This window comes from Cervus canadensis, chromosome 6 (genome assembly GCF_019320065.1).
Source record: "Cervus canadensis isolate Bull #8, Minnesota chromosome 6, ASM1932006v1, whole genome shotgun sequence".
In the NCBI taxonomy this organism is placed as follows: domain Eukaryota; kingdom Metazoa; phylum Chordata; class Mammalia; order Artiodactyla; family Cervidae; genus Cervus; species Cervus canadensis.
In genome coordinates, this window is record NC_057391.1 from 52307887 (window position 1) to 52332784 (window position 24898).

Genomic DNA, 24898 nt, shown 5'->3' on the forward strand with positions numbered 1-24898 from the left:
CTTGTGAAATGACTGATTCAAATTCCGAATCCTTGGTGGAAGCTTCCAGTTAACCAAGCCTTAAGTCCTGTGCTCAAGTCTGGGCTGCTAAGTGAAGGGAGGGTACATTTCCAGTCACCTCCAGCCTCAGAAGCAGGACACAGGGCACTACCTCCCTCCAAGGACTTAGGCATCAGGAATATCAGAAAGAAAGGAATTCAGATGCTGAGCAGCCAAATGGAAGACAAATGTCTAATAAAGAGTGACAAGGAAGCGTCTAAGAACGATGGTTCTTTGACCTGAGCAAACAGCGTATGGTACCATGTGCTGAGAGAGGGAATCCAGGAGGAGAAGCAGGATCAGGAGACAGAGGATGAAAATTGCTGTTATGAATGATGAGTTTGAGACCTATGGAATATCCCATTTGAATCAAGTCCTCCATTCTTTTGGTCAATCCATGGTAACTAGGAGAAAAGAAAAAGTCCCAACTGCTCTATAAGACTCAGAAAAAATCTGGGCTCTGGATATTTCACCAGATTTGTCTCATACCATTCTCTGCCTTGCTTGATAGACTCCAGCCACATCAGGCTTTCCTTAATTTTCTCAAATATATCACGCCACTGTCTGCCTTAAGATTCTGGCTCAATCCACTTCCTCTGCCTGGGATGCTTTTTGTATTTCCCTTAGCCTAGTTCAAGGTATTCATTCTTTCGACTTCAGGGCAGATGCCATTTCCTCAGGGAAGACTTTTCTAAACTTCAAATAAGATGCTGTCTTAGCACTTTCTACTTACTTCTCCCACAAAGTTTAAAATGACGCATTTGTACGCTTTTGAAATTTAAATTCATCATACATACTTCACAAGGACAAAGACCAAATAAGATTTGTCACTACTATAACCCAGATGCCTAGCCAGGCAATTAGATACTTGTTAAAGAATGAGGGAACTAGTGGGTGAACTAATGACTAAAAGAATAAATGTCTAGGTTTGGGGAAGGAAGAGTTAGCCCAAAGACACTGATTTAGGACCATCAACACAAAAATGACAACTCAAGCCAATGGAACATATGAAATCATTCAACAAAAACCAAAAGGACAAAAGCAGTATTATTAACTATTAACTGATATGCATTTCTTAATGTGATCCATGACTCACCTTGCATTGAGATTAACTAAAGATTTGATCAAGGAATTTATATTTTCACCAAGTGCTTCCAAGTGATCCTCATGTATTCTAAAATCTGAGAAACCTTAACTTTAAGATTCAGCAGAGAGATACCCTTGGCACAGCTCCAAAAGTTTGTATTGCAGACTGCTGCTGCTGCTGCTAAGTCACTTCAGTCATGTCCAACTCTGTGCAACCCCATACACGACAGCCCACCAGGCTCTCCCGTCCCTGGGATTCTCTAGGCAAGAACACTGGAGTGGGTTGCCATTTCCTTCTCCAATGCATGAAAGTGAAAATTGAAAGTGAAGTCGCTCAGTAGTGTCCAACTCTTAGCAACCCCATGGACTGCAACCCACCAGGCTCCTCCATCCAGGGGATTTTCCAGGCAAGAGTACTGGAGTGGGGTGCCATTGCCTTCTCCAGAATTGCAGACTAGGTGTTCTCAAGTCCGGAAGAAAGAAGCATAAAGGTATGTAAGTAGCTAAGGGTATGCTGTGTGTACAAGGCATCGGAATAGGATTCAAAAGTCCTGGAGTTGATCCTTGGTCACATCACTTGCCAGTTTTACAACCTACATAACTACTAGTAATGAACTTAAGGGAACAGATTCTTGAAGAGGTTGGCTATCTCACTCATGTTTTACGAGAATTAAATCTGTGAGAGTTAATTCTTAAAAAAACAAGAAAAGAAAAGCACAAAAGTTGTTTTATGTGTTTAGAAACTGCAAAGAGAACATTGATCAACTTGGGAATTATCCTATTGATCTTCCTCAGATAGTAAAATACTACCCTGTTAACATTAAGTGAATTCACATCTCTGTGTGTGCATGCCCATAAGAGTGTGTATGTCTTTAACTGTAATCACTAAAGAACGGAAATAGAAAATGAAAGCCATGGACTTTCCACAAGACATCATTAAGCCTCAGAAAAGGCATTAAGGAAAGAGGAAGCTTAACCTACATCTCTGGGAAGTAAGATCATATTCAATCTGTCTTTTCTTGTTGCCACTATTACTTGCAACCACCAATATCTTTTATCACGAGTTTCATAGAAATGATACTTGGATAATCATGTTGCCTGTAATAATGTCATGTAAAATGGAAGAATGGTCTGATAGCTTGAGTGCTGGCTTATGATTTGGGAGAACAGCTGGTAATTGCAGATCTGCTGACAAATCCATGCTGTCAGGTAAATCAACATTTTACCAGCTCACATCTCCATCTTATAAAGTTGAATAGCAATACTTAATTTCTGAAAGCTTAAACTCAGCAGCAGTGAGGAAGCACATAGAATCTGGAAAAGAAATGCTAACTCTAAATCCTGGCTCTTGTACTTCTTAGTTTCTTTTTCTCTCCTCCCCTTAGGTAAACTTATCTGTTTCTCATCTATAAAAGGGAGATAATAGCAGTATCCATCTCATAGGATTATTGTGAGGACTCTATGACTTAATATAGTGTAAAATATGTAGAAAAGTGTCTGGCACATAGCAAAGCACTCAGTAAATGTTATCTATTATCAAGCTACCTATCTTATGGGGTTCTTAAGAAAATTAATGTGTGTGTTTGTGTGTGCCAACACTACAATAAAAAACACCCACATAAACATCAAGTTTCATACTTGGAGATTAGTTCTATCCTTTTTAAAGTAGTAATCATGGTTGAATTGGAGAAGAAGTAAGGGATAAGTTGGGGCAGTGAAGATGGCTGGAGGGAGTAGAGAGAGACATTTATTTTAAGTAACACTGCTCAAAGTATGCTTGGGATTGACTACAGAGTCATATCATAGTTGTTAGAATCTGCTGAATGTTATACATTTTTATCCTCTAAGGGTTTCTTTTATTTTGGAAGTAGCTGAGACCCAGTGTGAACCAAGTTTGATGAATGAGATAGTTAACAAGATTCCATAACACAATTTCCTTTTAAAAAGAATAAGAAAATGCATACCATAGGTTGGAATAAACCATGGTGAAGAAAGAATGCATTTAGTTCCTTCTGGTCTTGTAGTCTATGGAGGCAACCTAAGCTATTAATAATACCTTATCATGGGGACCAGTTTTATTTGTGGTCAGGGTAACCCAGCAACCTGAAACTCAGCATCAGGTCACTCTGCTTGCAAATTGGGCTCAGTCCTTAGATGCCAGGGGAACAATCAAGCTATTTTTTTTTACCTGTATTAGAGACTCATTACTGACTACAGACCCAGGTTCAGACATTTGGGTCACTCTCTAGATGACCAAGATGACCAATCTCGTATATCAATCCCTATGGGATTTGCTTTCCTCTGAATAGTTCCTATTCTGGGATGTTTAGATCCTTTCCTAATCCCTAAACAAGTAACCAAGGTCCAGTAAAAAAAAAAAACGCCTTCCTGGAGAAAATTCTTGCCCACCTCAGGTCCCCAGTTCTCTCTGTTCTTGGCTGTTCTCTACCTCCCCAGCTGATGCCCAGAGTTAGACTCTTAGGTGCCTTAGTAGTCACTTGTAACCTGAGGTATATTTTCCAAGTAGGAGATTTTCCTCTAATGCATTGGGCTTTCATTCTTCACTTCCTCCTGAGATTTATCCCAGAGCCTGAGTTACCCCAGTGGGTATATCTAGTCAGATCCCAGCACCTCAAACTCTAACCTAATCAATAACAATTGACTAGGCCATATTTCCCTGTGTCTTACACCAGACTCCAGAGTTTCTTTATTTTATCCCACACTCCACAGAAAAGTCTCACATGATCCACAATTTCTATAGAAGCTCTTTATTTGAACTTGCAAAAAATATATGAACAATGACATTAGAAAAAAAAAAAACTATGCATCTGAGATTTTGGCATGATACCCTTCCTTGAATCCCTGGAGTTTGAAATCTATACTGCAGGCTTTGAAGCAATATTCTTAGTATAATCTGGAAATCATATTCTTTCATCATCAGTTAATATTTCCTTGGAAAATGTGTTATATTTTTAGTTTCCCTACAAAGACAAATGTTCCAGGAATACAGTTTGGAGCCACTAATAATTATAAATAAACAAAATCTTTGAACACTAGAATTTCATTGTTGCTGTTAAAAGCTGACCTTTGTGTATCCTTGTGAATTTCTTCTCTACCTCCTGTAAAATGCTTTCATTCCTCAAAAACTCTGATCACTGGCACTCCTTCATTTCTAATAAAGTCTTTTAATGTGAGAAGAGTCACCCTTCCAGATTTTCTAAACTTTTAAAAATATGATACTGTCTCATCCCAAACTATTATCACTCACTTTGTGTTAAAAGAGATCAGTATTTACTACAGCAGCCAACACAAAACTGGCTGATTTTAAAAGCACAACCTATTCACATGCTTAAAAATATAAGCTATGTCCCTTCATGAAAAGACTTACCCACACCTGCAATGGGATGTCATGGAAAGAGCATCAGATGCTGAATTCTGTTATATGTACATCAATTTCCATCAATACTCTTAGCTGTGTAGCCTCAGACCTGCCTTTGCCTCTTCAAGACTCAGTCACCTCATTTGTAAAGTGGGGCTAATACTAGACAATGAAGATTAAATATGTACTTAAAGATTCTAGAGGTGAATAGAATTGGAAGGTGTTATGCATGTGTTGGTTCTGTTCCTATCTCTTAGTTCCATACCACATCAGAATAATAGCTTTGGGTCCACTTGGAACTATCTTCTTGTACACACCACCATTACCTGTCTCCCCACTCAAGAGATTTATAAACATATGTGTTCTTTTGAGCACCAATCCTGTCTCCTAGAAGAATTACTCCCTTGGGCATTTTTGGCTTTCTGTCTAGCAAGAAGCAGAGATGCTAGCTGTTTCCACTGCCTGTAAGGATCCTTGGCCCCTTCACTCCTCACATAGATCATGTCTTGAAAAACCAAGACAATCACTTGATATTTTAGGTTATTGTCAAATTTTTGGAAGCAAACAATACTAAACCAAAAATGTAATGCTATGCACTGATTTTAAATAGAACATTTTACAAACGGGCTGCCTTCTGTTATCACTAGTACTGTTATACTTGCCTTGAAGAAGGATGTTTAAATTTCAAGGACTATATATAGTGCTTCTCTATATTTTAATGTGTAGAAATTACCAAAACCTCCTCATAACTGTAATAACCTGCTGCTCTGGAGAATTATAAATCATTCTTCATTTTAAGCAAATTATTCACACATTTTCTTAGACTGATTCTATCTCTTCCAATTAGAAAAGAGGAGATGAAACAATCCTACGTGTGCAGGTATAATATTTGCTACACAGTACTTAGCAGACTCTTCAACCGTGCTATGATGCTCACTTGCATCAAAAAGGCAGACTTCATAGCTCCTGAGCTGGGCTCTCCGCAGCAGAGGCTCAGAGACGTTCAAACGTTTAAGAAGCACCTCTTGATAGATAAATTTGGGCCAACAAACCTCCGAAACTTAGTTGAAATATTTATTCTTCAACATTAAAGCTGGAATTTAAGTAAATTGAGATAAGTTTTTAGAGATGTATAAGTTAATATCATTATAGAAAGAAAGATGTGATTAACTGAGCCAAAGGTGAGAAAAGTCAAGTTTTCTATCACATTCTTCCCATTGTACTATATTAAAATATATCTAATTTTAAAAGTCTTTTCAATAGAAAGAAAGAAAATTAAAGTTTATCTGAATTCTAAGAATTCTCCACGGAACTAGAGAGGAGTCTAGCATATATAAATATGCCAGATGCTGGGGCAGGCTCTGGCATTACAATAGCAATGGAAAGGGCAATTCACTTATGGACTTTACAATCCTGTCTAGCAGCAGCCTCTTCCGGAACCTATAGGCAGCCTGGAAATGACATTTCAAAACAAAACATTTTTTACTATTTTCCTTGAAAAACTTAGTTCAAACTGACTTTAGAATCTAATTCCTGGTAAATTGCACTCAGACTTTAGAACATCATTGTTCAAATATCTGTTGTACAGTATTTTTGGGGCTCTACAAGCCTTGATTTATAAGATGAACCATGCATTTGGACTAGAAAAACTGAGAATGAACTATTTCACAATAAAACCTCAGTGCTTTTCATATTATTTCTATTTTCTTGTGAAAATCCTTTAGTTGGAATGAGCCCTGCCTATGGCCAAGGTTACCTCCATCTTTCATCATGTCTCTCCACCTTAAAACATGAACAAAACAAAACAATCTTTGAGGTGAGTAAGCATATGGCTGCTCTCAAAAAACAAATTCACCATCTATTTAATTCTGTATTCACCATATTACTACCTGTATGACACTGAACAAGTTATGTAAGCTTTCTGCATCTCAGTTTCCTCACCTGTAAAATGAGATAATAATGGAATCAAATTTATAGTGATGCTGTAGGAGGCAAAGGAATAAAAAGATAGATAAACTGCTAGGAAAATGCCAGGTATATAATAGTGCTCAATAATAAGTTTGCATCTCTAATCATACTTCTAAACCCCTAGGAAATAAAGGCACAATTTAGCCTTTATTATTAAAGGCCACAGTTTGGATTTGGATTTTCTGTGAAAGCTCATGTTTTTTATTCAGTATCCTGCTTCCTTTGATGTAGGCATTCATCCAACATATTCAGTGCCATCTATGTATAAAGCACTCGCCTAGGCACAGTGCAAATGAAAGGATGACAAGACAAGACTTCTGACCCTCAGACTACAGCTTAGAAGAGAACATAAGGAATACAGATAAATTATCATTATAAAGGTGGATACCAGAGCTCCAAGAAATAGTTATAGGGAAATTCAGAGGAGATATTAATTAATTCCAGTTGATGGGTGGTGAAAGGCTAAGGGGAGAGGATCAGATATTCACCATCATGATGTGTTTCAGACCAGTTACACACATAGGGTCCAGCAGCAAGGGAAGAATATGGCCTCATGGAGGTTCTGGCTACACATAGACTAAAATCTCTCTCCTGATTGGCCTGCTGTTCCAAGTTAAGATTCTCATATAAACTGGCATCAAACATCCATGTACACTGGGGTCTTTAAAAAGTCCCTCTTTACCAGGACCCTGAAGACAAAAGTTGAAATAATGATTCAAATTCATAAGCCAACAATTCCATCAAGTTCTGTCAGGAGAACCACTCCCACATTGTTTACAGCAAGAGATCTAAGGTCCAATCTTGCCAGGTCAGTAATGGAGAGAAGACAGCACTGCTACCCAATTGCGACTGCATTGTCATGAAGAGAAAACTACGCTGGCATCTGCCCAAAGCCCAGTAAGCAGATGGCCATGGGCACAGAATCCATCATGACAATTGGCACCTCAATGGGACGCTCTGAACCGGGAAGGGGCCTGAAAAATGCCCTCCCTTGGCTGCCCTTCCTCATGAGGCATATTGGTGTCACAGGAGGGGGACAACTGCCTGGCTGCTGCCAAAGAGAAAAGAGATGGCCTTTAAAATCTAGGCTACTGCAACCTCCTGGGGAGTCAATCTGGTGCCTCTCAAGCCATCAGAGAGCATCTTAAAGATGTATGTATGATTTCCTGTAGGATAAATGATATCCAACAGATTCCATTCAAAGCTGGCTCATAGGATAACAAGCCAAGTTCCAAGATGGTAGAGTGGTCTGAGTCCTCTGGAGTCAGCGTGTCAGGTATGACACACCTGGTGTGTTAGGTATGTGGTACACAATTGTTTTTACCTACCTTAGGATTCCGAAGTGGGTGCTATGTGAATAACCAAATGAATTCATGTTTTCTGAGGATAAGTACCATTGAAAGACTAGGATTTTAGCTATGTAAATAATCATTATAAGTAAAAAACTACCTTGCAAAAGTTTGCTAATTTGGGATTTTTTTATAAGTTGATGAAGATCCACTTTTCTTTTGGAAACATATAATTTCATTGTATTTATAATATTGCCTAACATTTTGGATACCTTAACCAATTGGCATGAAAACATTAATGTGCTGCACCACAACAAACACACATACCTACACACTCTGCTTATTCTTAATATGCTTTTGAGTAGATCTCTCTGAATCCATAGTAAGTAAAATATAATGTCAAAGCCTGACCTGTATTTCAGGCTTTGAACTATGAACTGAGTTTCAGTAATAAGAATATCTAATATTAAAAGTCACTCTAAAATAAGATATTCCAGTATGTGTTACATTTACATAAAATTTTGACTACTTTGCCCTTTCAAATCAATTTTAAAAATAGTTGAGAACTCTTCCTTTTAAAAATAACAACCAAAAAACACAGCCAATGTACCCAAGATGCCCTTGACTTATGTTCTTTAAAAAATTACATAAGATATGCCATTTTATATGAACAGAATTTTAGAGCAGAGAACCCTAATAGTATTTCAATTGTTTTAGGGCCTAAAATATTTTAATCATGAAGGTATCTGTTTAGTCAATGATCCACCCATGTCAGCCAGAACATGACCAGTTTGAAGTAGTATCTGATCACAGAAAATGAAGCCATATCAGCTACCAGATAAATAAATTATTATATATTATTTTATAATAGCAAGTGATATTTGATCATATAAATATATAACTTTATGAAGTATTATGTAGAGTATTTTAAAGATGACATTTCCATATTCAAAGAAACCATTAACAGTATATGATCAATTAAAACTGAGATTATATCAAACTACCCTAAAGATAGAAAGAAATAAGCATGCAAATAAAGTAAATGTTAAGGGATTGAGATAAAGTTTGGTTGAGAAATTAAAAGTCAACAAAACTTTTACTTATATGTAGTTACTTTTCAAAAGTATATGATCCAAAATTGTTCCCCCAGGAGGTCAAGGAAAATTATTAGGTAAGGTACTGTTTTCATTTCCATAATGGTCAAGAGACTTCTACTCCATTCTTTGAAGGAAGATACTTGTCTCTATCCCCTTACTGATTCCTTTAAAAGAGTGACTTATGACCATTCAGGCACAGACTAGGACTTTAATGTCCTCCCTTAGCTGCATCAGTAGGTAGTGAGTGAAGCTGTGGTCCTCCATGGTTCAGGATGGGGTTGGCTGTGTAGACCTAGTTCTTCCTGCTGCCATGCTCCAAAGCACAGAATTGATGGGGAAAGGAGTGGTAAATCTAGGAATCTATCTTTCTTAATTCTTTAAGATTAAGTTTATCTTTCTCCCAATCCCTATAAAACTTAATAAAACCAAAATGTAGACCCCAGGCTGCTCTTTAATTTCATCCACCCTTCCTTTGATACCTGATGCCATTAAGTTGGAAATATGAAGGGCGTTTTTTGACTAATCCTAGCACAGAAATCTTGATCCACAGAGTATAGTGCTTATTTTAGTACGACCTATTTGAAAGCACCTTGATTTTAAATTGTCAAGCCCAGCTTGTTGGGGGAGCCAAGTAAAATAAGATTCTCAGAATAAACATGCAAATTCCTTGAAACTAAATTCCTTCTCCCAAGGGTAAACACAGAACATGTTCTAAAGAACACAACCCAGTGAGCTCATAATATAGCAGTTAAACATAAATACCTCCAGCCAGGATCTTCTCTTCCAATTCTGCCATTTGCTTCTTATAGGCTTTCAAAGCTGCTTCTTTGAAAGAGGGACGAATCCGCTTTGGCTTTGTGACTTCCACTGGTTTTTCAGGGATGTTTTGGTTTTCATCTTCTTTCATTTCAATTTCAGCCAGTGCTTCATTTAAGGGTTCCAATCCCCCTTCACCAACCACATCATCTGCCTGTCCATCATAACCCTCATCTTGTGGGGTTTCATAAGGGGTTTCATATGAAGGGTGATCATAGTCCTGCATTTGTTCATCTGTTTCAGTAACACTAGTCCTGTTTTCTAGTTTAGCAAGGACTTGTTCCATTACTTCAACATAATCTGTTTCATTATCAGCCACTGGTTCACTATAGTCCTCTTCATCCTCTGCTTTGTAATAATAAGGTTCTGTGTAGACATCAGAGTCGAGGGTTGTACTCGATTCATTTGCAGTTGATTGGGATAATGTCCGAAATCTCCCCATTAAGGAAGAGCCGCTGTCCTCATACCCACTGAGACTCTGCGTGCTTTTGTTCCATACCACTTCCAAGGCTGACTTAGCTCTCTGCAGTGTAGATCCAAATTTGGGGAAGCTGAAAGCCTTATCGGAAAGGTCAATGCTTAATCGACTATGCCAAGATTTGGGTGGGGCATCCTCTGAATCATCACTTTGCAGTTCACTTTGACTTCGATACATCATGGACAACTGGTTTTGGTTTTGGTAGAGCTCATTAGAATTAGGTTCCTGATAAGAATTATACTGGCCAACCCACTGTCCTTGTGGTTCATTATCCAGCCCAGGGCATGGAGATGAGTTGTCATCTTGGGTTAAATCGTAGCTCTCAGAGTCATCCTGAAGGTCACTGTGGCCCTTTCCCAAGTCTTCCAGGTCTTTATGGTAAACATCAAGCTGTTGATCAGATAGACTGTTTGCGTCATAGTCAAAAACTTCCTGGGTAGATGAATCTAAACCTAAATTGGCTCCTTGATCTTCTTGATTCCATTCTTTCCATGGAGAAAGATCTTCATGTAAAGAGAGCTGAGAATCACTGTAGTGGCTCTGGTCTCCAGACGCACACACCATGCCATTACTCACTCCACTGTCCACAGTTTCTGTGTTCTCAATTTCACTCTGCACTTGGACACCCTGAGAAGCCCCATTCAAACCCTGATCCTGAGGGCTGTCATATATGGTAGAGGTGCCCTCCTGTTTCCTCTGCCAAAGTTCCCGGTCTGAAGAAGACAGAAGGGAGCTTCCATTAGTTCTAGTGAAAAACTGATTTTCTGAAAAATCCTCTGAATAAGATTGACATAATTTGGAAAAATCAGATTCAGAACGGCTAAATTTAGCAGTGAAAAAATCACTCTGTGAGTGCCAGAGAGGTGTCACATCTGCATAATGGGTTGTGGTTTGTTTGGCCAAGTTATCCGATTCTGGCAAATGTGAAGAAATTTTATCATATTCTGATTTATTTGCAATTTTGCTGCTACTAGCAGTTTTATTCTTGGCTCCAGCATTGCGTGATTTTGAACTTGACTTGGAAGCACTTCCTTTTGTTGGAAACTCTGACTTGGAAAGCACAGCATAACTGTTTCTATTGAGGTCAGATCCCAGCTCTCCATCACTGTCATCAGGAGAGTGCCAACTGTTCTTCTTAAGTCTGGGCTCTGGAGTAGACAGCTTTATGTCCATGCTCTCATATGTCTGGGAGGATGGTATCCCTCTTTCTTTTCTTTCTTTGATGTCATGAGTAAGAATATCTGTTGAGATTCCGATGCCTGTTCCTTTGAGTTTATAGGATTTTTTTAAGACTGAATCCCTTTGCTGAGGGGTTTCAAAGTACACAAGGATGGGTCGAGGCTTTGCGTTGGGGCAATCCCTTTGGTGTCCTATCCTCTGAGCAAATTCAATTTTAATAGCATTTGGTGCATCAGAAAAACCCATTTTATCTATTAGAATTTGGTACACCACACTTTCAATGTGTTCAAATCTTTCTTCGGGCACATTTAAAAATCTCAGGCTCGCCTTGCTTCCCACATGACCTAAGTGTTTAATATAATCATGGATGTCTCTAGTTTCCCTCCGAGACTGGACGAACCCTGTCCGCAGCTGCTCAATTTCGTTTTGCACAACCTCCACGCTGCTGGAGATCTCATCAATGGAGTGCTTGAGAGCATTGACATGCCCTCGGAGTTCAGAAAGTTCTGTTTCGATCTGACTTATTCCCTGAAGTTCCTTAAAGATCATTTCCATGACATCCTGTGTTTGGCTAATGCAGCCAGAGGAACTGAATCCAGGCTCCAGGGCATTGGTCTTTGGGTTTCGGGCAGTTCTGTCCAAAGATTTGCTTCTGATTCCCCAGGTTTTCTTCATTGTGCTCAACTCTGAATCCGAGGAGACACACTCTTGACTCTTCTTCCATTTCCTCAGTTTGCGTAAAGCTCCTAGCTTTAAGCTATGCAGAGTGCGCTCCCCATCGGAACTCCCCTCTGAGGGTGCCAGGCTGCTGGAGCTCTTCCTGTTGCGTCTAACTGGCATCATGCGTGTGGACTGCGCCTGGTTTTCTGTACTGCTCCTTAGTTCACTGAGTGATTCTGAGTAGGAACTCTCAATGGAAGATAACTCCTGAAGGAGCTCCTCATGATCACCGTTGGTTACATGAATATTCTTCTGGAGGCCATTGGCAATAGCTACTCGGTAACTGAATGTGGGGGAGAGAGAAAATTCTTTGTTAGCCTCCTCTTCTTCAGTGGATAAGTTGCGAGTGGATGAACACTTTGCAAGCTTCTTCACTGTGCTTTTCAAGGTGTTAGAAAATTTGGGGGTTTTGGTCTGGCCAGCAACAGGAAGGTCTTGATCTTTTTTTGGCTGACGATTCTCTTTTTTTTTGGTTGTATTTCCCAATTTCTTTGTAAACATTCCTTTGCAAAGCTTATGGATGTAAGGTAAAATCAGGCTCTTGAAAAGATTAGCCACCATGGAGAGCAATTAGTGCAAGCTTTTCTGTCCCAGGGAAGTAAATAATGTATCAGGATGGAACTCTGTAAATCCAAGGCCAGCATCACTGTTCAGATGTTCTGTGAATCAGTGAAAATAGCAGGAAGGGCCGCTGTGGCTGCCACAGTGTCACTATCCTGGGAAAACCAGAAGCCAGGCTCCGTTTATGAAAGACATTCATTCTCTCTTGGAGGAGGGGTTTCATGAGTCTCTTTCATTTCCACGTAACTTCAGGCAGTACCTAAAAAAAGGAATTGCAAAGTGAATATCAGAATTAGATCCTAGATTTAGCCCATTGCTAACAGTTTTCAAAACTATTCAAGATACACAGTGTGTGGAAAAATTTCAGAGGGGACACAGAAATATCTGAATTTCAACACACACTTTTAAAACAACTAGGTAAGGAAAGCAGAACCAACAACTGTGTTTATTTTTTTTCAGTTTTATTTATTGATTACTTTATAATATTGTATTGGTTTTGCCATACATTGATATGAATATGCCTTTCCTTTTCCTAAATCACTTATGGGTAGACACAATTAAAATATTAGTAAAGGTAATAGCAATTATTTAGAAAAGTTTGTTTAAGGTGACAGGCAAATTTTAATAACTATTATATATTCACTATATGAGCTTATCATTTCCACTTTGTATCTTTTCCTAAAATTACATTTACTTATACAAATACTACATTTCAATTTAAATATATTTGCCCCACATCAAACATTTAAAATTCACTGAATTAATATTATTCATGTAAGATTTTTTCTTATTCAAATAGTCTTACTTTTCTAGGTATTCAATGATTGATAGTTTCTTAAATAGTGATTAAAATGATCCAAGTAAGAAAATATTTCATAGGATGATATAAATACCAAGAGAAAAGACATCCTATATAAACATCAAATTTGTCAATGGAGTATCATGAATTGAAAAAAATAGACGATTATATAATATTTAGGCATATAATAATGACAAAAACACAATAGGAAAATCTTATATTTGAAAATAAGGATAATACATCTAAGTTCTTAGAGAATGTAGCTTGGAAAAGCAAAGCCACCCTAACCAACCAGTTTAGACTTGTGGCAGGTGCAGGAAACCCATCCCTAGGGTTAAGATCCTAACTGAAGATAGAGTGCCAAATCACAAAAAGAGATTGTACCACAAATAAAACATGTCTAAAGATAATAAAAAATTGGTTGGATATATAATTCATCCTATGATTTGGTGTTTTATAATGTAAATGACCACATAACTAAGTCATATTTGTAGTAGTTAGCTTCTTGACTTACGTGAAGACGACAACAGTTTACATTAATTTTGCTGGTTTACCAGCACTATGCCTTGTATGTAATAGGTATTCACATATAATTTTGTTGACTTGAACTATTTCATCACTGAAATATATCACAAAATACTAGTAATGACCAAAAATCTTTGTTGATATCAAACTATGGATTTGAGTAGATAAATGCTCTAATTCTTTAAAGAATACATCATAAAACTGCACATTGTTTTAGGAGCCTGATGGCTCTTTATCAGCTCCCTCCATTCGGAAAATTGCCAATTTCACTTCACTAGGATTCTGCAGGGAGTTGGGGAATGCATTCTCTGGCCAGGAGCTAAGCTTCATAAGAGACAGGGCACTGCAATGCAAGAAGGAAGCAAAATGATGGAGGAGAGAGAGACACTCTAAATCCACGTCTTCTGGATTTCATAAACAGTCAGAGTCAAATTTTGCTTGTCTGAGACAATTTGTCATTCATTCAGAATTACATGCCAGGACCTGTTTTCTACTAATAATAATGTCAAGAAATTAATTTCTGAATTCAATTCAAAAAACATTTATTGTACCTCTATGCATCTCTCCTGTGGGGGGGTGGGGGGAGACATATTGGAAAGTTAAGTAGCAGCAGAGTAGATAAATTACTTTAAAGCCAACTTCAATAAAATAAATTGTTCTACTAATCCCTCTGCCTAAGAGCCTGGGTTTCCCAAACCTTGAAACAAATACATGTTTTTTTTTTTAGATGAAAGCAGCAATTTTGTCAATGCCCCTAATATTTTCATGAAATTGTGTTTAGACTTCCTGACCTGTATTACTAGTTCAGAGCTATTGTTCTAGACAATAATGGTTGGAACAATTTTAAACAGGAAAATTTAATCTGCAATGATGCCCTGCTTCAAAACGCAAACCTGAGGGTATGTGGACACCATTGCACAGATGAACTCACTTGTTCTGTATTCTAACCACATGGAATAACTTGTTATTCAATACAGGCTCTACTCTCTTTCACACCTCAATAACTTTTCTGTTCTCTACACCTAGAATATCATTCATGTCTAGCCTTCCTTGTCTGTAAAATTTGTGTTTCAGCTTCAGAATCATTTGTTCAGTGAAGACTTCACTGACCACCCACACCAAGCTTTTCTCTTTGCCACACTCTCCCGCAAGCCAGTGCATAAGCAATACATATTCTTCCCTACTGTTCTCTCATTCCTGTTTCCATCCCCTGGCCTATGTCCTATTTAATGGTAAGAATGACTTGTCCAGTTTCAAACATCCTGAATCCAGCATACACAAAGACATTCAATAAATAGTTATTGAAGAATTGGTCCAAAAGGTAAAATGTTTCAGTCATGCAAGTTGAATAAGCCCTGAGGACCTACTGCACATCACAGAGCATTTAGTTAATAATACTGCATACCCAAAATTTTGCAAAGAGGGTAGATCTTGTGTTCATAACACAATCTTGGTGATCCATACTTAACTCCAAACTCACAGAAAGTTAGAAATTAACTCACATTTCAGTCACTTATTAAATATCATCAGCTGGTTGTCCAAATATAAACTCCATCCAACACCTAGTCATTTTCTTGAATGATTAATCTCAATTTAATATCATATCCTAATTATTGACTTCCCCAAGACATATACCCAGGAATCATTCTAGATTCAATATGATCCATCCTATTTCCATACCCTAGATATGTTCACTCATCCCACTAGTGATGCCTCAGTGCTGAACTCCACAATTTCTCATCTGGACTACTACAATTGTATCCTATATGGTCTTCCTAACTCTAAGTTGGCTCTTCTCTCAAATCAACCTTTCTTAAAACTAATACATTTAAAAGATATAAATCCTTCCACTTAAATCACTGTCTCAGTAGTTTCATGCCCTGTCCCTTCTAGAAGCATGTCTGCCTAAGACATGCTGAAATAACAACAGTTCTGTGATCATTGTAATGTTGCCTCATCAACTTGCCTTTGTCCATGCTTTTCCTTTTGGCTCCATTTCTTTCCCGTCTCCTCTATCCCCACATCTTACTCATGAATGTCTCTAAAGCAACTAAACATCTTAGATCCAGCAGGGATTAGCATCACCTTGTTTGACCTCCTTAGGCTCCAGCACTTCCTCCTCTGTGCTCCCACAATGCCTTGAATGCACATTTGCTATGGTAATTCTTAGAATATAACAGTTATTTGTGTGAAATATTTATGTGTCTATATCTAAAATGTGATTTGAGAGGGCAGGGGCTGTGATCTATTTAACTTTAAATATTCAAATTGCTTGATATATATTAAACTTACAATATTTGTTGGGCAAATAAATAAATACATGCACAAATGAATGAATGAACAAGTAACAAGCCCATAATTTTGAAGATGGATTATAAAGATTCCAAGAAGACTGAACTAACTAGCTGAACTTGGCCTTAGATCCAGATAAAGAAAATCAGTATATGCAGAAGGTAGGCATCACAAACATTCACATCATGTTAAAAATAAAAAAACACCCACCTTGGAGAGAGATGGGAACTAAAGGAGGGTGGGTCTGCATGGACAAAATGTAAATAGAATGTGGAAATCTCTGAAACTTAGGTTCAGAAGCTCCATTTGATGAGGGGACACTAATGGTTTTTGGTTTTCAGCACAGCTTCTAGATGAGGCATATTAGCCATATAAGCATGAGAAAGTCACTTCTATACTGTTTTCACTTGTACATTTTTCTTTTTTTTATTCCATATTATTTTTATTATTTATTGGAGTATAGTTGCTTTATAATATTGTTAGTTTCTCCAAAATATACACAGTTCATGCAGTGCAATATCAAAAAAAAAAAAAACAACAAACAACCCAACCAAAAAAATGGATGGAAGACCTAAACAGACATTTGTCCAAGACATACAGATGGTCAAGAGGCACATGAAAAGATGCTCAACATCACTAATTTTAAGAGAAATGCAAATCAACACTACAATGAGGTATTACCTCACATCAGTCAGAGTAGCCATCATCAAAAAGTCTACAAACAATAATTGCTGGAGAGGATGTGGAGAAAAGGGAACCACTTGTACAGTGATTAAACTGGGACAAAAATAGTATCTCCTCATGGGATAGCTGTAATGAGTTAACACATGTAAATTTCTTAGAAGAGTATCTAAAACAGTGCAGAGCCCAGCTCATATTAGTTACCATTAGAACTAAGAAGTGTGTTGAAAAGATGAAAGAAATATTCACAGAAGATTCATCATGTGGCATCTGTTGTGAAAAATAAGGTAGATAGAAGTGGGAGGCAACCTAGGAATCCTACTCAGTTGGAGGATGACATGAAAAACAAACAAAGAAAAAAATACTATAAAGAAGCAGTTGGAGGGGAAATAGAGAATGCTTTATACCTACATGGTCCAGAGGCAAATTTCCAATATAGAAATCTCACCTTCCCAGTCACTGGGTTCTCTTTCTCAGTCTCTGTTACAATTTCATTACAAAGCCATAGCTACTTTAACAAGGTTTGTTGTTGTTTTGTCGCTAAGTCACATTTAACACTTTTTGCGACCCCATGGACTGTAACCCACTAGGCTCCTCTGTCCATGGGATTTCCCAGCAAGAATACTGGAGTGGGTTGCCATTTCCTTCTCCAGGGGATCTTCTTGACCCAGAAATCCATCTCACATCTCCTGTTTTGCAGACAGATTCTTTATCACTGAGCCACCTGGGAAGCCCCTAACAAGGCTGGTGAGTCTCAAATATCACCTGCAGAACTTCCTTCAAGCAAGCGGCCAGGATAGAGCAGGAAACTAACATTTAATGAGCACCTGTTATGTTTTAGAAACTTGTGTGTGTGTGTGTTAGTTGCTCATTCATGTCCAACTCTTTGAGACAACATGGACTGTAGTTCACCAGGCTACTGTCTGTCTATGGAATTCTCCAGGTAAGAATACTGGTTCAGTTCAGTTCAGTTCAGTTGCTCAGTCATGTCCGACTCTGCGAGCCCATGAATCACAGCACGCCAGGCGTCCCTGTCCATCACAAACTCCCAGAGTTTACTCAAACTCATGCCCATTGAGTCAGTGATGCCATCCAGACATCTCATCCTCTGTCATCCCCTTCTCCTCCTGCCCCCAATCCCTCCCAGCATGAGGGTCTTTTCCAATAAGTCAACTCTTCGCATGAGGTGGCCAAAGTACTGGAGTTTCAGCTTCAGCATCAATCCTTCCAATGAACACCCAGGACTGATCTCCTTTAAGATGGACTGGTTGGATCTCCTTGCAGTCCAAGGGACTCTCGAGAGTCTTCTCCAACACCACAGTTCAAAAACATAAATTTTTCGGTGTTCAGCTTTCTTCACAGTCCAACTCTCACATCCATACATGACTGGTAGTGGGTTGCTATTCTTTTCTCCAGGGGATCTTCACAACCCAGGGATCAAATCTGGGTCTCCTGCATTGCAGGCAGATTCTTTACCATCTGAGCTTCCAGGGAAGCCCTCCAGAAACTTAAGCCATCCCAAATAATCCTCACAGAAACTCTCTGAAGACATTATTATGTCCATTTTAGAGATGAGGAAACAAGAGGTTCAAAGAGATTAAGAGACACAGCCAAAATTACACAGCTAGTGAGCAGCACCATGTTATCCTCTCTCTCAACAGCTTCCACCAGAGCTTTATGAAAAACAACTAAAGCAAAAAGATATGTTGGTCCTTAAACCTGGGGTCAATGAAGCTGCATACAAAATGAATGTTACCAGTGGTAATGGACACATGTCCTAAAATGCACCACATACAAGCCCACAAATCTCCTCTCTTCTCTTAAGTTCTATTTAAAAACAAATGTTAGTAGCCCAGATCAGGATAGAATCAAAATCAGTAAAAGATATATGGGAGGAGAAGGGGTTGAGGAGGGGCGGGAAGACCAGTCTATCATCATATGTATCATATGATACTTAACTACTTGAATTCAAAATCTCATATTTACCCTCCAGTTGTATTACCTTTAATTACATACATGTGTGCATGCTAAGTCACTTCAGTCATGTATGACTCTGTGCAACCCTATACACTGTAGCCTGCCAGATTCCTCTGTCCAAGGCATTCTCCAGGCAAGCATATTAGAGTGGGTTGCCATGCAACCCTCCTGCAGGCGATCTTTCCGACCCAGTGGCTGAACCATGTCCCCTGAGGCTCCTGCACTGGCAGGCAGGTTTCTTTACCCCTAGCACCACCTGGGAAGCCCTTTAATCACACACTCATACAGGTGGTGCTACTGGTAAGGAACCTGCCTGCCAATGCAGGAGCAATAACAGATACAGTTTCGACCCCTTGGTCGGAAAAATACCCTGGAGGAGGAAAAGGCAACTCTCTCCAGTATTCTTGCCTAGAGAATCCCATGGACAGAGGATCCTGGCGGGCTACAGTCCATAGAGTTGCACAGAGTCAGACACGACTGAAGAGGCTTAGCATGCATGCACACTGTTTTCAGTAATGATGTTTGGGGGTAAGATGTAAAGTTTTGGGCAGGAAATCTTTGAGAGAGATTAAAATGCTAGACTATGTTATGAGACACTTTAGTAATAATATTTAATTATGACTTTTACTATGTGCCAAGCACTGCGTATATAATTTTCTAAAATTTACCTCACTTCATTTTAATCCCATAATAATTGGGTAAAGTCAGTATTATTATTTTCCAGAAAAGGAAGCTGAGGTTTAGAGATTTCAAGGAGACCTGACTTAGTACATGCAATTAATAAGCAACACAGATTTGACTCCAGGCCCCAGATTTGGACTGAGAATGTATCAACTCCAAACTGAATATTAGGGTCTCATGGGGATTAAAATATTTTTTGCCAGTGTGTTAATAAGTCCATTTTGTAAAAAAGCTATTTAATATGACTTCAACAGTAGGTGTCCTTGTGGGCCAAAAGAGCTAATGAACCTTTGAACAGTCAGCAATTTATTGCTAAATCATTACCAAAATTAAGTTAAAGTCTTTTCAGATCAATAAACAATTCGAAGTTCCTTATCAAATGCAATAAAATAGGTGACCTGGGTATCCGAATGCTAACTTGCAAGGGAGAGAAGAGAAAGAGGGTGATCTGAGAAAGAGGACCTGCCAGGTTGCCTCCCCAAGTTCCAACCTCTCTATTTCAGCATGACCTTTCTCAGCCCCTGACTCTGAACTGAATCCCCACCTTTGGCCTAGGAACCTCATGGCTTGCCACTTGAGTTTCTGACCTTGTGTTTATTACTATCTGCTAAATCCCTGCTACCAGCCCAATAGGGAAATCTCTTCACTGCTCCGTTGTTGGCATTGATTTTGTGTTAAGCACGCAGGACCCTGTCAGGATGATCATTAATCCCCCACCAGAGGAGAGCAAGAAAGCCTCTGTTTCTCATTACAGCACCTTAACAGTAAATATCCTGTACTGTCTGACTGCTGGTTTAAAAGACATTTTTCCAAGAATAAGTCAAAGAGAAATATGTGAACACAGTTCACCAAATATCTGTTCAACAGTAAATTCTTGGCGATTTGAAAAATAGCTGGCTGGACGATACTTCCCATGAGGTGGGAAGGGAGAGGGGCTGCTGCAGAGAGACAGCAAAACCTAACCATGTGCAGGGGCAGGTCAGCAGAGCCAGAGGGCCCGGTGGGAAGGAGCTCTGACTGCGTGTTGTGGAAAGTAGCTCTGACCTGCGTGTTGTGGAAAGGAGCTCTGACCTGTGTGTTGTGGAAAGTAGCTCTGACCTGTGTGTTGACCACACAACTCGATGAGCAGGACCGTTACAGCACAGCAAAGTAACAAGCCAGGGTAGCTGGAGGTGGAAGGGGAAGCTAGTCACACCATTAGTCACAAGGAGCTGATGGGAGGGAGCAGCAGTGCAGCTGGGACAAGGCAGGTGATGAGAAAATAAAAAGATCAGGTTTTTAAAAGCCTCCCTTAGAATGTCTTTATTGGATTTATACCTGTCATATATCTTTCATTTTTGTTGTTTTTATTTTTATTTTTAAAATTGGCAATATAGTTGCTTTAGAATGTTGTGCTAGTTTCTGCTGCACAATGAAGTGGATCAGCTATATATACACATATATCCCCTCCCTCCTGGACTTGCCTGCTGCCCATCTCACCCATCTAGGTCACCACAGAGCACTGAGCTGAGCTTCCTGTGCCGAAGAAGGCATGCAGATGACCAGGAGGCACATGGAAAGATGCTCACCATCACTAATCATTACAGAAGTGCAGAGCAAAATGATAAAGAAGCAACACTTCATACCAGTCAGAATGGCCATCAAAAAATCTACAAACAATAAATACTGGAGAGGGTGTAGGGAAAAGGGAACCTTTTTGCACTGTTGGTAGGAATGGATTAATAAATTGATATATTGTCCACTATGGAGAACAATATGGAGATGCCTTAAAAAGCTAAAAATAGAACCATCATATATATCTTTTTATATGAGGGAGTAAAATAATTTTGTGTGTATATATATATATATATATATGTATGTATGTAACTTCGGAGAAGGCAATGGCACCCCACACCAGTACTCTTGCCTGGAAACTCCCATGGACAGAGGAGCCTGGTAGGCTGCAGTCCATGGGGTCGTGAAGAGTCGGACATGACTGAGCGACTTCACTTTCACTTTTACGCATTGGAGAAGGAAATGGCACCCCACTCCAGTGTTCTTGCCTGGAGCATCCCAGGGACAGGGGAGGCTGGTGGGCTGCCGTCTATGGGGTCGTACAGAGTCGGACATGACTGAAGTGACTCAGCAGCAGCAGCATATATGTAACTTATGGTCACATGTCTGACTATGACAATGAAAATTGCTGAAACACAATAATGCATGTGAAGTGTCCCTGAGAACTATTCATTTTCGTGTCTTATGTTAAGATATAAACAAGAAACCAATACATAGAAATTTTTTTCAACAAAAATGAGCAAACTAGAAAGTGATTAAGAGGTTTATCTGAAGCTAATAAATGATTTTTAATAAACAGAAAGACCCATTTCTCCAAGAATGAATGCCAAATGATTCATACCCTCTTTATTCTAGCTAATAAGGTATTTTGTGAGGGTTTTTTTTTTTTTTTAATCAAACAATAGCCCATCTACAATTTTTTACTCACCTCCTTTGCTACTACTTTGGTTTAGAAGTCCACAATGACATCTAGTACCAATCATTCTATAAGCACTTCGGAATCTACGAAATACTTTCGTGTCTATCAACTCATAATCTTCTTGATGACCTTATGAGGATATTATCCACAGTGTATGGGTATGGAATGTGAATTATGAGTCTCATAGATGCCAAAGTATTGCCTGGGTCTCCTGACTCCAAACTTGGTCCCTTCACTATAATAATGTACATTCTCCTTACTCCAGACATTTAATATTGTGATAGCCTACTGGCCTCCTAAAGTAATATCATCTACCACTCCAAACCATCCCTTGAATTTCCGTCTTATCTTCCTTAAATATAGCTTTCCCTCTTATTCTCTGGGTACAGATTATTTCATACCCTCTACTCCAGGCCTCTTCATGATGCCATAGATACAATAGTTTATTCCTTCGTTGTCTCTCTCTTTTTAAAAATTTTATTGGAGTATAGTTGCTGTATAATGTTGTGTTAGTTTCTGCAATACAGCAAAGTGAAATGAGCTTTATGTATACATATATCCCCTGTTTTTGGATTTCCTTCCCCTTTAGGTGACCACAGAGAACTGAATAGAGTTCCCTGTGCTATACAGTTGGCTCCCAGCTATCTATTTTATACATAGTAACAATAGCGTATATTTGTCATCTCAATCTCTCAACTCATCCCACCTCCCCACTTTCCCTTTTAGTATCCATATGTTTGTTCTCTACACCTGTGTCTCGATTTTGCTTTGTAAGTAAGATCATCTGTATTATTCTGGTCCTCCAGCTAATCTGGCCTCAATCATTTAAAAGACAGATCAAGAACTAATTGTTTTCATAATAGTTTCTTTATCTTCTCTTTTTCATATGTTCCAAATCATGATCTTCAGTCTTTCATTATTCTTCTAAACTATTTATTAAATACCTCTTGTACATGTTTTTTCCATTTTCAAAATGCTTATTAAATGCCATACTCTATCGACTCCTTTGTAGACATTACTACATAATGTTTGTTTATAATATCTGCAATGGGTACTGTTACTGATGCCCATTTTACAGATGAAGAAACTGAGAACCCAAGTAACTGGGCCAAGGACACACAGCTGGGAAGTGACACAGGGAGAAATGCAATCCAAACTGATTGGCTTCAGAGTCCATTCTCATAAACACTAAGCTCTACTTCCCATGAGAACCAACCCTAAGGAAAAAAGTGGTCACCTATGTAATACATGTGAAGAACTCTTGCCTCAAGAAGCTATGTCACTTTTGTTTTAGATTTGGTCCTTGCTGAAATGCAAATTTCACCAAGGGGCTCTTAGGTTTTAAGGCATGTAAGTCACTTTGTGTTGTCTTGGTATAAAAGGTTTATGAATACATTCCTCAAGAGTAGGAGGGAAAAGCAGAGAGAACACAGAAAAGCATGAGATGGGGGAGAATTTCCCATCAAAGGAGACAAGTAATAGAAGAGGGCAGATATGAGCCCCTAGGCAGCCTTGAATAAGCCTGGCCCACTGACTATCTTGGCCATGGCCTGGCCCTGTTCCCAGCTACAGAACACTCCTCTGGAGAGCAAGTCTTTGTAACTTTTTTTTCTTCCAGTCTTTGTAACTTCTGCCCACTGGTGTGGACAGTAGGCAGAAAACAGGTACACTGGCTACAGATGAGCAACTTAGAATGATGTCATTTCAGAGACATATTGCTTTAGTTTACCTGGATTTTAGCCCCAGATTTCACCACCCCCTCTTATTTCCCCAACTAAAGCAGACATGGAAACTCAATGAATATAACTGATCAAAGCCAAGCCTCTTTGATTGAATTAAAGAAACAGTGCTGGAGGCTCGCTTTACCTGCTGCTTCCACACTAGCTACCGCCCGTACAGACCCTCTACAGGTACCAGGGCTTGGAGAGTACAGTTCAAACAGCATTAATCCTCAAATTGTGCACAACATGAAATGAAAACCTAGAAGGGTCAAAACCCTTGCCTGAGTTCAAACGGCAGAGCTGGAACAAAAATACAGGTCTCCTGCCCCAGCTTCACTGCTTCTCTTGCCTGTGCTGCACTGCCTCCTTCTAAGGCAATCCATCCAAGAAGATTTGGCATCTTTCTACGATGGCAACATTCTCAGAAGCAGTAATCCAAATCCATCTTTAAGTGATTTGACTTTGACCTTGATTCTCTATGGTCAACATCAGTAATTTTCTGGAGCTAGAAGGTCTTTTGATATTAACAGAGCTTTCTGTAAGAGAATCTTATGAGCACTTTCATCATGTATTGGAATTCTTTTTTTTTTTTTTTCTTTTTTATTAGTTGGAGGCTAATTACTTCACAACATTTCAGTAGGTTTTGTCATACATTGATATGGAATTCTTACTAGACACATAAGCTGCATGAAGGAAGGTCATTGAGGAAAAACACCATCCTGGAGCAAAAGTTGCCACTAATTCTGTTTCCCATGTCTCTGTCCTACTAGGTTACTTGGCGACACGTTACCAGCCTAGTGACCTATGATAAGGCAGGGGCCCAAGAGTAAGAGCAAATTGTAAGAGCAAATTACAGGCCCCCACCTGAGCTTCCCAAGCACTTTTTTGCTGTTTTCATCCTAATAGAAAATGATTACTCTGTCTTCAATATTTTAAGATGATTAATCCTTAAATCCTCCTAAGGTAAAATATTATTCTTATTCTAAAAACGGGCTTCCCTGGTGGTTCAGTCAGTAAAGAATCTGCCTGCAATGCAGGAGACCTGGGTTTAATCCCTAGGTTGGGAAGATCCCCTGGAGGAGGGCATGGCAACCCACTCCAATGATCTTGCCTGGAGAATCCCTGTGGAGGGAGGAA

At 39.0% G+C, this 24898-nt stretch overlaps 1 protein-coding gene across 5 annotated transcripts in view; it reads right to left on the reverse strand.

The window, feature by feature from the left end:
* UNC13C (unc-13 homolog C) overlaps window positions 1-24898 on the reverse strand; it is a 646481-nt gene that overhangs the window by 596128 nt on the left and 25455 nt on the right. For all 5 annotated transcript variants that reach the window (XM_043471933.1, XM_043471936.1, XM_043471934.1 and 2 more), the window contains one exon: window positions 9621-12871. In XM_043471933.1, coding sequence (XP_043327868.1) covers window positions 9621-12612 — 2992 coding nt within the window. In that variant the 5' untranslated portion in view covers window positions 12613-12871. The remainder of the gene's footprint in view (window positions 1-9620; window positions 12872-24898) is intronic.